General features: G+C 38.2%; 1 protein-coding gene across 28 annotated transcripts in view; it reads right to left on the reverse strand.

Annotated features, from left to right (window-relative positions):
- The window catches only part of EPB41L2 (erythrocyte membrane protein band 4.1 like 2), a 220,697-nt gene that overhangs the window by 25,585 nt on the left and 181,290 nt on the right, over nt 1–13,822 (reverse strand). For 5 of the 28 annotated variants that reach the window (XM_032158962.2, XM_032158964.2, XM_032158963.2 and 2 more), the window contains 7 exons: nt 13,119–13,265; nt 11,684–11,785; nt 7,390–7,557; nt 5,351–5,404; nt 4,586–5,149; nt 2,509–2,631; nt 597–695 (listed from right to left, as the gene is read on the reverse strand). The exons of 2 other annotated variants lie outside the window; for them this stretch is intronic. In XM_032158962.2, coding sequence (XP_032014853.1) covers nt 597–695; nt 2,509–2,631; nt 4,586–5,149; nt 5,351–5,404; nt 7,390–7,557; nt 11,684–11,785; nt 13,119–13,265 — 1,257 coding nt within the window. The remainder of the gene's footprint in view (nt 1–596; nt 696–2,508; nt 2,632–4,585; nt 5,150–5,350; nt 5,405–7,389; nt 7,558–11,683; nt 11,786–13,118; nt 13,266–13,822) is intronic. 21 more of the 28 variants (XM_058435558.1, XM_032158971.2, XM_032158973.2 and 18 more) reach the window with 15 other exon arrangements.

Here is a 13,822-nt window from a genome sequence, read left to right on the forward strand (position 1 = left end):
TTGTTTTTTTTTTTTTGAGACGGAGTCTTGCTCTGTCGCCCAGGCTGGAGTGCAGTGGCACGATCTCGGCTCACTGCAAGCTCCACCTCCCGGGTTCACGCCATTCTCCTGCCTCAGCCTCCCGCGTAGCTGGGACTACAGGCGCCCGCCACCACGCCCGGCTAATTTTTTGTATTTTTAGTAGAGACGGGGTTTCAACATGTTAGCCAGGATGGTCTCGATCTCCTGACCTTGTGATCCGCCCGCCTCGGCCTCCCAAAGTGCTGGGATTACAGGCTTGAGCCACCGCGCCCAGCATACAAGTTTGTTTTTATAAATTATAAATTGTATTAAATTATTTATGCTTTTGTAGCTATCTTACATATAGCTATTCATAACATATTTTTACCCCCTTGTACTTCACAAAATTGCAATTTGGTTTAAATGCATTTGTCAATGGAGCCTAATTTCTTGGATACTTTAAACCAAGGCATTTTGATTCCACTGGCACTGTCTGTATCTTACTTGGAAGTGTGTACAGGAAGAGAGAAACAATTCAGAAAAGATTCTGTCTGTAATGTACCATTCTCTCCATATGATCCCCTGCATTGCTTTACCTTGGTGATGTGTGTGGTTGTCGTTGTTGACACAGACTCAGATGTGATGGTTTGTGCAGTCAGTAACGTGCCCGAATCACCACCAGCCCCGCCATCAATCTTTGGATAGTTGGGGGAAAAATACAAAGTAATGCTTAACTTCAGTTATGTTGTCAGAGAAGATCCCCGCCCCATCGAATATGCATCTTTTAAAATCTATGTGGTTTGCGTGTTTGCAGTAGTAATTACCATCCAGGAGAGTGGCTGGTATTTGAAACCGAGTAGAGGCAAAAGGCTAGGTGCACATGGAGAAGCAAACTCAACTGTGTGAGTGGAGAAAAGAGAGGAGAATGGACATAGGAGGTGGGACTGAAAGCTACAAGGGAATTATGACAGAATTTTTCTGAAGGACATTTGCAGAAGCTAGAAAATGAAACTAGAGAGCCAGGCAGAGAAGTTTCCACAGTGACCAGAAGCGCTGGGTTTGTTTTTTTTTAAGCACAGGTGGGTAAAAATAGATAAACATTTTATCAAATTACCAAGCAACAGAACCTGACTAGGACAAACTGAATCTGCATGATTTGGTTATCTGCTTACCTCTAGCAGATTGTTTTTAATCAACTACATTGTCCCTGTAATAGTTTATATGTTGTGAGCATATATATGGGCACATATATTTCAATACTGCACATACGCATGTGCTCTCTACATATATATAAATCCCATACATATGTTTAAATAGATTTTAACTTGTTTGCTTTGATATTGAAAGATGCAGAAGATTCTAGAGTTTCCAAGGGGAAACAATGAAGCAAATTAATAGCCTAATAGTTTATGTTAAGATCACGAAACATATTTGCCTTCTGTTTCCTGACACTGACACAAGGAAATAACTGGACGGTCCAGAGCCTTTCTGACTGTAAGAGGCAGCCTCTTTCAAACTTGGGTCATGCACCTATATTTCTTCATTCTGGCAACTTACCACAATATAGACACATGACTAATGCTCCCCCACCAAGCCGTTCATAAGAAACCTATTTGTGCTTATGTGGGATCAATGCACACACAGGGATGCCGTATCCAAAATAATTTTCAGACATGTTTCACACGTGCATGCATTAAATCCTTTAAAAAATATTCTGAGAGGTCAATAACCTGACATCCTCCACTATAATACAATTCTACCACAGAAGGTTCATCTCCTCAGTGGAGAAAATATTTATTTTATATTCTATTTTGAAATGATGAATGCTTTCTTTTTTGTTATTCTTAAGGTTAAACATCTTAATGCTTATTCCAAATCTTTACAGAACCAATGTGTGAAAACCTAAAATCAAACACACAAATCTGATAATTATTTAGACACATGGTATCACCATTCACATATGAATGACTACATAGGTCTTTAGAAAATAATTCCACATGAAGGAGAAGCACAGGTGTGTGTGCCTGTGTGTGTGTGTGTGTGTGTGCATGTGTGTTATTACAAGCAAGAATGAGTTGATTGGGTCAGTCTTCATGGAGTTAGAGAGGGAAAGAAGCCTAAATCACATCCACAATTAGATCCAATAATTATTAATCGATGAATTATATCAGATAAACTTTGCAAGACAATTTGTTTCCTAAGTGTACACATTCTTAGATATGTCAATCCAGAAATGGCTTTCAATCATATGAACAAGATTGATACTGTCTGTCCTAAATAATCATATGTACAGTTCCCCTATAATTACTGGGTTACCAATTTAATTGCAGCTCTCTGTCTCAATCTAAGAGAAGAACATAGCAAATTATGTTGTTGAAGTACAGTTATAAAGTGGAGATACAAAAAGCTACACCAAAGCCAGAAACATGTAAACTAAGAGAAGAATGAAAACATAGATAGACTAAGGGAAAAAAGAGCTCGAAAAGTCTAAGTCTAGAGCTTTTGTACCTGTGGAGACTCATATGTGATGGTTTTGGTCTCAGTTTGGACAATGGGGACTTCCTTGGTGGAGATTTCTGTCCTTTGTGAGGCATCAGAAATTGTTACCATCTCTGTTTTTACCACTGGTGGCTGAGGTGGAAAAGGAAGGGAAAAATAAATTCTAGAGGTAATAAAGTAAAAGTGTTTAATGGAACCTTCACAAATAATAGTAAGAAACATAACCAAACACACAATCATGCACAAAAGAGTAAAAGCAAACAACCTAAAACAAACAAAAGAAATAAAAATTTTCCTTCAAATATATCATATATACACATACATACATGTGTACATAGATACGTACATATATATGAATGTGTGTATGTGTATATACACATATATGAAAAATAAGTTGACATGATGGCTTCCTAAATTATGTTACTCTTTAAATTAAGATGGTCCCAAGCTACTTATATGTCAAGCCTAGTATATAGTGACACACACACACACACACACACACACACACACTCTCTCTCTCTCACTCTCTCTAACTTCGGGTAAGTAATAATAAATTGAAAAGAAAATAGAATGAACTATGTGAAGTGACCTGTCTCTATTTTTATCATAATTTAAAGGACCGCATAGTTTGTGTGAAGGCTCACTGCCTTTAACTGGCATGCCAGCTGGGTAGGCTAAGATTTGTTCTTCTGCCCACAATGCCTTTTCTGCCTTGTTGTTAACAGACACACCATTTTCAGAAAGGATGTCTTCAAGTATTACTGTTTTCAGTTATACTTGTCTAAAATTTGCAGTGTTTCTTCTGTATTACCTAAGTTAAAATGCTCTATCTAAAATTACTCCATCAATGTTACACCAATGCTTTGAACAATTTAAAACATTAAAGGAAATATTCGACGGCTTATTAACATTGTAGTCTGCCGAGTATGCAGGTTTAATATTAATGCAACACCAGACTATACTACTACCAAAATACTGCAGTACCTTCTTTGACAGAACATTCTCAACAGGCATAATTATTTAAAGAGGAGTCACGATATGTTAAATACAGAATAGTTCAAAGTGTTCAAAGACTCTTGAAAAATCTTCTCTAAAGTGAAACAGAAGTTTAAAAGTAACATGGTTAAAATCCACTTAATTACTTTAAGACAAAGTCACTTCAACATTTTCCATCCCATCGAAGAGAACAAAATAAATCTCTGTATTGTGGGCATTTAATATTAAAATCAAGAAATATTCCCAAGGAAATGAACCCTCCCTCAACCTAACTCCCAAATGAGAGATACTGCACCTAGTGAACAAAAAGTTCTCTTCTTTGAAGAGAAAAGAAAAAGATTCATGTCCAATGTATAGATAATCCACAAAACATATAATCATCTGGCAAATACTCCAGAATTGACATCAGGATAGAACGAGAAGCGAGGATATCCTCCTATCAAATAGCCTAGCCTCTGGCTGCCTGGAAGGAAAGAAAGGCTCTTAACAAAACCATATAACCCCTGGAATCCCAAAACAGAAATCACAGCGGCATTCAAGAAATAACATTCTCATCACTGCTGGATACTGCATTCAGAGAACCACGGTAATCAGAGCCTGCTGTCATTTCTAAAACTCTGAAGTTGAAGAATGAGCCAAGAAGTCAAACCCAATCATGACATCAGCGGCACACGCACTCAGCACTGACTATTTTTTTTTTCAACATTACATATACATTTTTCTAATTAAACCAAAAGGGGAAAAAAAGGCATATAGTGTGAGGAAGCAGTGCAACTGAAGACAAAACAGTTGAAAACACCCAAAACATGCAAAGAAAAATTTAAATGTGAAAAGGGAAGGCAAAACTGACGTGGTGCTCGTAAGAAAGTTTACCCTACAGGTGTCCAGTGGCAGCAGAGAAGCTGGAACCCATGAACCGAGCGGGCAGAAAATCCACAAAGCAGTGCTTCCCCCTTCCTCCCATGAGACAGAAAAACGAGATTCTTGTTGAAAAAAGCTGAAGAACTGGGAGGACAGGAGAAGAAAGGCAGGAGTTCCCCATCTGAGAAGCAGCTCTAGAGTTTGGCTCCCACCTGGGACTCCCATTTACCTCTGAACAACAAATAATTTGTGGCAAAACATCAATGTCAACATGGGACACCTCTCCGTTAACTTTCTGTGGCTCTTCCTCTGCTTCTTCTCCCATGTCTTGCTTAAGAGCGCCTTCGTGTACACTCTTCTCTCCAGGTATCTTTTGGGCACCTACATTTTCCTGGATCACTGTTTCTACTGTGATTACACTGGCACCTGCTTGTGTGACTGGGCTGGCTTCGGGCACTGCTTCCTCCCTCTCTACTACCTTGGCTGCCAGGCGGGGTTCTTCCTCCACCTCTTCTTCATACTCCTGTTCCTCCCTGATGGTGCCCTCGGTCACTCGGTGGTGGGGACGGTACTCTCCCACGTCTTCCTCCTCACTCTCACTGCTGCTGCTGCTGCTCTCAGAAGACAGGGAGGTGGAGTCTTTTTGTGTCACAGGCTCCACCTTACGAATCGCCCCAGGACCACTCCCAGGTGATATCTCTTTACCATTCATTTCTTCTGTGATTACTCTTTCGTCTTTCCCAACCTCTGCCCGCTTCTTCTCCTCCACTATATTCAGAGTCTCATGTGAACTCTGTACAAAAAAAGATGGACGAGGGAAAACAAAAATATATGAATAAATAAAAACAACGGAAACCCAAATTAACCGATGGCAGATTCATGTCATGGAGAAAAACAAAGATGATTATGATGGCTGACTGAAAGGGAAGCGGGGCAAACGTGAGGGCAATGAGAAACGTGAGGCAATGGTGTTAACATGGAAAAAGGGGAGAACCTTAACAGCATCCCTGGCTCCAGTGCAAGGCCCTTCTGACTCAGGAGCACGTGTCTGCGGAACAAAAAGCAACCGAGGACACAAAATCAATACAGTTTTACCTCAACAACCACTGAAACAAACATCTGACACTGCAAAGACAAAACAGCAAGAGTCAACATCTACAGAAACCTCTGCTCAAGGTCACATAGAGGACAATCAAGACAAATGCCAAAAAAGCTTACAAAAAGACACAAAAACACAAAAACAGCCAGCATCCTCCCAAAGAAGTAAAATGCTTTTATTATAGATATACCTATAAGCTCTACCTATGTAGTTAAAACAGTTTACAAAAATTGAATTATACCAAAGCTGACTCATCATTTTAAAGAAAAAAATTTAACTTTTAAAACCTAGTCAACAGTTTTGATTTTAATCAGACTATAAAGTCTAGCCTGGAACCCTGATTCTTAAATGAACATAGCACCAAGGAGATGGCACTTTTATTTTTTGCTGGTTTTCTTTAGAAAAAAAAAAAAGTTTTAATTGGCAAAATTATAGTTAGCCTCAAAAGGCTATTAACATGAAAATGTTCACTCCAGAAATGGTTATTAACATTCCAGTTCGTATCATAGGTCGGCAAAGGCTATGTTATACAACAGGGTGGGTGCCAATGGTGGCTCCAAGTGTTTTCTCTCAACATCTAGCTCCTCTACTAGCATCTTTGAAATCTAAACTGGGTCAAGTTTATTATTTGACATGTTCACTCCTATCCCCTTCAGACATCTACTTCTTGGGAGTAATTTACTCCAGTTGAGTAATATAGCACCTAAATGTTCAATAAATATCTGTTGACTGAATACATTAGTAACAAATTACTATGTTATGATATTATTAACTAGGGTGGAAACCTTTTTGTACAGAGGGGTTTTTAAAGCTTCACATTTTTCTCACACTTACAAAAAGTCTGCTTTACAATGATATAACTCAAGCATGGCCAACTTTTTTACTTCTAGGTGGTACTACTGCCTATGATCTAACTTAAAAATAATTCAGCTAGAGCCAGGAGCCCTATTTATTCACGAAAGTGACTCCATTCTGGATGGAGAAGGGCACCACACCACTGAGCCCTCTGGATATTGTTGTGAAGTTGCCAAGGTACTAACTGGACTGGAGCCTATAACAGACAGCAGGGCTGAGTTCATCTGTCCCAGACACGTGGACGACCATGAGCTGAAGATCCTAACATCACACACACATGTCTCTGCAGCACTGTCAACGTCTACTCACAAACTCTCTTGGACCTGCCCTATTATTCTTAAACACATAGTAAGGGCTTGCTTTCATTGACCCAAATTAATACCATGTAAATCACATTACTAACAGAAGACGGCTATCTTTCCAGTTTTATTGAAAACTCAGAGGTTTTTAGATATTAAACTGAAAAAAACTCTCAATCTATGTTGATAAACAGGTAACATTTAACCATGACTACATATAATAAACATATCCAGTGACCAGAACATTTCTGAAACACACATTTCATTATTATTATAGATCAGTGAATTACTATTATTGTTATATCTTAACCTCAATTGGCTGGATAGGTTCTGCCCAAGTTCAGGGAATTCCTTAGGGTCATTCAAAAGCAATTATTTCATGGAGCATGGAAGGCACTTCAGATTTTTTCCATATGAACAGAATTTAAAAAATAACATGCCTTCCTGAAATTTGGGATTTTGAAAATGTCAACTCTGCAAAGCATATCTGGTTGAGGGTTTCCCTCTGCTTAACAGCCCAGACTCTGGAACTTAATGATTTAAATTATTCTCTGAATTTAGGCAGATTTTTTTTTCTTTGACCAAAGAAGCAGGAGAAACATCCAATCTATATCTTTTCTTCATGTTCCAATTCAGTCACTGTTTCTTGAATGTTTCTCCCAGGAAGAATTAATTTCACCAATGAAAGCACTGGAGGGAATGGTGCCTGAATATTTTAAAAAAACGAAAATCTCTCTCATATGTGGCTTTTAGTAACAGGGGAAACAAAGTAAAATGCACCTCAAGCAAGTGTGAGAAGGGCGAGGAAGAAAGCTTTTCAGAAGGTGCATTAGAGCTCACAACAGCGCCCTCTGCTGTCCAAGTGGTGGCTGAAGTGAAGGTGGCTTTCATGCCATCAGAAAAGCCCTTTTCACTAAACAAAATTGATGTTATCTCCTCTTCTAGGCTCTGGAGAGGTCAGAAAAGAGCAAAGAATTAGCAATAAGTCAGAACAGACAGCAGTGACCTATTGAAAGAAAGAGAAGGTTACACAAGAAAGAACAACAGAACAGCATAAAACGAAAGAAAAGATGAGAATTCTGAAAGATTCTGCAGCAGGCTTATGCAGAGGTTTGTGAGCGCCAGCTTTTCCACCCTGCTTGAGAATCTTTGATAGTTGCGACCTCCAGAAACCAGTGAAAACTGCTTGGCTGATCACCAACTGAGCACAACCGACCCACCCAAATGCCATTTCATATATTCTTGAGGTAGTTCCTCCGCCTTTCTCTGCACAGAATGGCCTCTTCAGTGGCCCCTACACTTGAAATGCGTATTCCTGTGTTACAGCTTGGGCAGTCCTCCCTCTCCTGCCTCCAAGGCCCCTCTTTGCCCTTCTCTGCACACTCTGGGCCTTTCCAGTTTTCTAACCTCCCTGAGGCCCACTTCATAGTCTGTATTTTCTGTAAGGCTTCCCTCACCACTCCAACTCCTACAATCTCCCTCCTCGATACCACCTTAACTCTCTGTACAACAAACATTCTGACAGCAGCCCACATTCATTCCCTCAGGCGTGCTAAATATGCCACAGAATAAATTACCCTGCCCCTTTTTTTTTGCAAAAAACAGGTAAAGAAAAACAATTCAAAATAGGAAGACAAACTCAGAGTTGAAAGCTCAATGAGCAAGGTGAAAATTATTTCTCCCTAAATTAAACCATTAAAGCAAATTTAACTTTGCTGTGTCTGGCTCTTAAACAATGGCTCCTAACCTGCCTGAGGGACAACAGAACTATCCTTAGAAACTTGAAATGTCAAGAGTCACCATGAAGCACCCCCTCATGTCAGAAGTGTGAGAATAATTCCTAATAAACACCACTATCCAGAATTTTTTTTTTTTTTTTGAGACGGAGTCTCACTCTGTCGCTCAGGCTGGAGTGCAGTGCTGTGATCTCGGCTCACTGCAACCTCTACCTCCCAGGTTTAAGTGATTTTCCTGCCTCAGCCTCCCCAGTAGCTGGGATTATAAGCGTGCAGCACCACGCCCAGCTAATTTTTGTATTTTTAGTAGAGACGGGGTTTTGCCATGTTGGCCAGGCTGGTCTCAAACTCCTGACTTCAGGTGATCTACGCTCCTCGGCCTCCCAAAGTGCTGGGAACACAGGTGTGAGCCACCACACCCGGCCAATATTCAGAAATCTTAAAAGAAAAATCAATTAACACTCCCAAGGTGCCCCTTCATACTGTGAGCTAAGAAGGTTGAGGAGCACAGAAAGTGAGGTGAGGAGGGTGAGGTGAATAGGCACTTGCAATATTCAGTAGAGAAAAAAGCTTTTGGACTGATTTAACTTCATTACCATCTCTATGATTACATCATCCCTAGGGCAAGTGGGGGTGGGTGGGGTACCCTTCCCAGTGAGAGATCACTGGGGAATTTAAAGAAGTGCCACACATTTCATTATCCAATGACATACCTTCAAAAGTACCTTACAACTCAATGTATAGAATCCCTTAGACTCAGGAGAGAATAGTCTATGCAAATTTAAGTCGTCATAATTCGTACAACACATTAAGAGGATTACAATAGAGTTATTTACCCATTAAAGATTAAATGACTTGGTTTCCAATTTTCTGCTCTACTCTCAAAATTGTTCAAATTCAAACTACAGCCACTTTGAAAATTCAATGTATTTTTTTTAAAAGAAACTATTTATTACTGCTTTTTTAAAAAAGCTATAAAAACCCATATTATAGAAATTTGGAAAAGTGGTCAAATTATATACTTATGCATAATTTTTTTTATTTTACTTTCAATAAGAATTATAATTCAAAGATAAACGAGAACCCCTGCAGAATTAACAGTAAAATGAAGATACAACAAAGACAGAAATTGAAAATGTACTCTGCTAAAGTAAAAACACTCCCGCAGACAAATGCTCACATACTTTCAACTAATAGTAGTATGTTATTTGAAGAAAAACAAAAAAGATACAATGTAGGTGGTCAATAAATGTTTGTCGGGCAAACGGATGAATGGATGATTGTAATAAGAACAATCTACATGTATGTCAAAAAAGTATGTATTTTCCTGCATGTACTGGAGAGGAAAAGAACAGAAAAACAAGTAACTTCAAGTACAGATAAACCATTTGGGGGCTCTTCCAGATTTAAATTTCATATTAACATCACTTTAATGTGACTTCTATGACAAGATATTTTATACTATACATTCCTAAAACATGAGATCCAGAAAAATGATAATAATTGTAAACATCTCCACTAAAATGTCAAAGTTTCCTACTGCAAAAATCCAAGGACATCACTTTAAATTTGATCGAATGATATCATGTGATTGCTTCTGGAGGACAGGTTATCAAAAATACGTAGTATTTCAAAGCATGTGATATTAAAGTCCTCATTATACACATGGAGACTAATTGGCTTTGGTTTCAGGCTAACCTTTAAAGTATATAAATATGTCACTTGGTTTGGCTTCATGACATTATCTTTCTCATTTGCAATGTTCTGAAAATATTTCATTTCAACTAGACCACAAACTCCTTATTTCTACTTATTTTGCCTCCTTTCCTGACCCCGCTATGTGTTCTGATGAATACTCTCTACCAATTAACAGAATCTACTTTGTGGAAGGGAATCACTGTTTCCTTATTAATAATCTCTGCTCTCATTCACAGCCCCTATAATCTATTCCTCATCCAGTGCCAGGGGGACTTCTGTCAGACACAGGTGGGATTCTGCCACTACTCACCTTCAAACTCTCCAAGGCTTTCCCATCACTCCTATTGTACAATTCCGAACTGTTAGCATGGCCTTTAAGACCGTGACATGACCTAGGGTCTAACTTCTTTGAATTTTCCTTCCTTCGCGCTCCCCCTTGCTCACCAAGCCTTGTCATTTGGTCTTTCAGTTCCTGTGTTGTGGCTCTTCCTTACACATGGATACATTTTCACATGTCCACCTGATCATCATTAAGGTTTCAACTCAAATGTCATCTCCTCCTGACCACAATGACAAAACCGTCTTCCTAATCCCCTCCTAACACAACACTGTATTTCACCTTCTTAACATTTACTTCTTAGTGTCTGAAACTTTCCAAGTACCAATTAGAAAATTTTCTAATCACCAGCCGGGTGTGGTGGCTCGCACCTGTAATCCTAGCACTTTGGGAGACCAAGAAGGGCAAATCACGTGGTCAGGGGTCCAAGACCAGCCTGGTCAACATAGTGAAACTCCGTCTCAACTAAAAACACAAAAAATTTAGCCAGACTTGGTGGCGGGCATCTGTAATCCCAGCTAGACAGGAAAGTTGCTTGAACCCAGGAGGTGGAGGTTGCAGTGAGCCGAGATCACGCCACTGCACTCCAGCCCGGGCGAATGTGCAAGAGTGCATCTCAAAAAAAAAAAAAAAAAGAAAAAAAAGAAACTTTTCTAATTAACTATTTCCATGTCTCCTCTACTAGACTCCAAGCTCTCCAGTCCCAGCAAATAACAGACTGACCACCGGGCTAAGTAAAATCAGTAGAAAGAGAAGAATGAGGATGTAAAAGCAATCGAAAGTGAACTTCCTCACCAATGTCAGAAATGTCACACATGCAGGAGCAGAGAGAGAGTTGAGGAGCTGCTACGGTGCATCAAAATCTTTGTTCCCATTAAAAATCTTACAAATGAAAACTCAAAAGGTTTCCATATGTAATTAGTTAACTCATAATCTAAGGCATATAAGTGGTTATTTTAACAACATGGCGTGCATAAGTATTGTACAAACAGTGCATTTTCACATGAAATCAGTTTCCCAACTGTCAGCCACATACATCAAATTAGGAATCACTTATCACCTAAATTGGTTGATGTTTCTGTATTTCAAATTTTGACTTTTCAAGTGCTTCTGCAATATGGTATTTCTCATCCAACAATCCTATGCTTCTATACACAGGGCATTTAACTTTTTAAATGCTCAAAAATCATTTCAAAAAAATTTTAGTATGACACACAGGAAAAAAGAAATCTTATGGCTGTGGACAGAAACAAAAGGAAAAGGAGAAAAAGCAAGAGTAGATCCAAGGGTGCAAGGTGAACACCTTGTCCGTCTCCTGAGCTTTTTCTTCAACCGTCCGTGTTGTCGGCATCAGGTACTTCTCCTTCACGGATAAAATATCCTTGAAAAGATGGTCTCCTTTTCTCTATTGTTTTAAACAATAGACATAATCAACAAATAAGACACATACATTACACCTATAGCAACACAAACATAAAACACTGACCCGGTGTGGGTCAATGACACACACCAGGAGAAGCGGCACATAATGGAAGGTGAAAACCTTGGCATGGCATCAGACCCTTTCTCCAGAAAACACAACATTCTGGAATAGACTGCTGAAATTGACATTTTTTATCGTCTTCAGAAAAATCTGAAACTAAGAACTGAAGTTGTATCCAACTTCTTAAGACTCTACCATGCAAGTCTTAATATTTTCAAAAGTTCTGTGCTTCAGTTCAGCAATTCTTTTTGCTCATTTGTTCTTAAAGAGCTTTCTTTTTCAATGGCACAAACTTAGAAATTTAAAGTAACTAACAGCTTTTCTTTTTAAGGAAAGGTGAATAAAAATAGCACTAGAATATCTAAATCAATGTCTACAATTTAGCGACATTCACGCCAGACTAGATGCTGAAAGGAAAAAGATGAAATTGTAGGGTAACATCTTTATGCCATTTTTTAAACTACGGATTAAATATAGTATGATAACTGTCCGCTCAAGTATGATAAACGAGCCCATGGAAGTTCTTGGTCAATAACAGGAGGGATTTGGAAGAATCCTAGAGGCACAGATGTGGATGACAATGAGTGGAGAAATATATTGAGAATATATCCTGAAGGCAATATGTACTCATATCAGTGGTGGGGAGAAGTAAAACATGAAAAGAAATAGAATAAGTGAGGAGAAATGCTATGGTTGAAAAAACGTTTTTAAAACACAATTCTAACATTTCTTTACTAGGAAGTTTCAATACTAAGTCGTATTATATATAATATTTTTCAAGCTTTCAACAGGGCTCATCAGTCTTTAAAGCTAAGTTAAACTCATTTTCCTCATAGTAATAACCTTAAACCACTCTAAAGATAGTCTATATTCCTTTATTAATTATTTATACTAAGTAAATTTCCCTATTTCAGATATCAGTAATTAAAAAGCTTATTAAATACAGTATGTTAGTTTCTAAATTGTCCTATATAACAATTCATTACTACTACCAATTTATCTGAGTAAAATAGTGAAATTATCCTAAAACTATTTCAAAAGTATTTTGAAACTCATGCAATTTACCTAAGAACTAGGCCAATAACTATTACATTGTTAATAAATATTTAGTATTTAAAAAATTGTTAGTAATTACATAAAAATAATTAAATGGGAACATTTTGTAACTTCCCTAGACTCAACAGAGGAGATTAACAATTTAAGTTTTATTGAGCAACTGGAGTGAGACAGAGCCAACAAATAGCTAATGACATACCCCTTGTGTCTGTAGGGACAGAGGTGTGATACGTCGTTTTTCCCATTCATTAGGGCGCGGCTCAGGTGTGGATTCCATAAAATTGCGCTTGAGTTCACTAATGCTAGCCTGATGTTTCAGTATGTCCTCCTGGGCTTTATCCAGTTCCTAGCAATATGTAACGTAACAAAGGGGGAAAAAAATCCAAAAGGAAAAAACCCAGTAGGACAAAAATAAAACCAAAAAATAAGACAAAGCAAACTTATGATTAAAAAAAAAAAAACATAGTAAAGCAAGAAAAATGCCAAGTCTCTAAAGCCATATTATAACCTATGAATAAGTTCATAAATTCATCAAAATTTGAAAATAAAGTCAATGCGTTCTTCTTCAATGATTTACATTTTAAAGGGTTATGATTTCTTCTCTGTTTAGGATTTTTAAAGGAATAATTATTTACATTATTAGAAAGATGACATGGAACTGATCATCAAAATTGCTAATTAACACTTCCTTCCAGTACCTGGATTTGAAACTCAGACTATGACTTTGTTCCAGCAAATTTGCCTTTCTGATTAAGACTACTCCTAAAATTGCATTCTGTGAACACAGTAAATCAAGTACAAAATAGAGAAAGGCAGAGACCCAGAAGCACACTGGCTGGAAGAAAAAGCCAGACCAGGATCATCCCCCAGCTGGAAAAGCCAAGGTTTTTTGTTTGTTTTCAG

Source organism: Hylobates moloch, unplaced genomic scaffold (genome assembly GCF_009828535.3).
Source record: "Hylobates moloch isolate HMO894 unplaced genomic scaffold, HMol_V3 SCAFFOLD_2, whole genome shotgun sequence".
NCBI lineage: Eukaryota > Metazoa > Chordata > Mammalia > Primates > Hylobatidae > Hylobates > Hylobates moloch.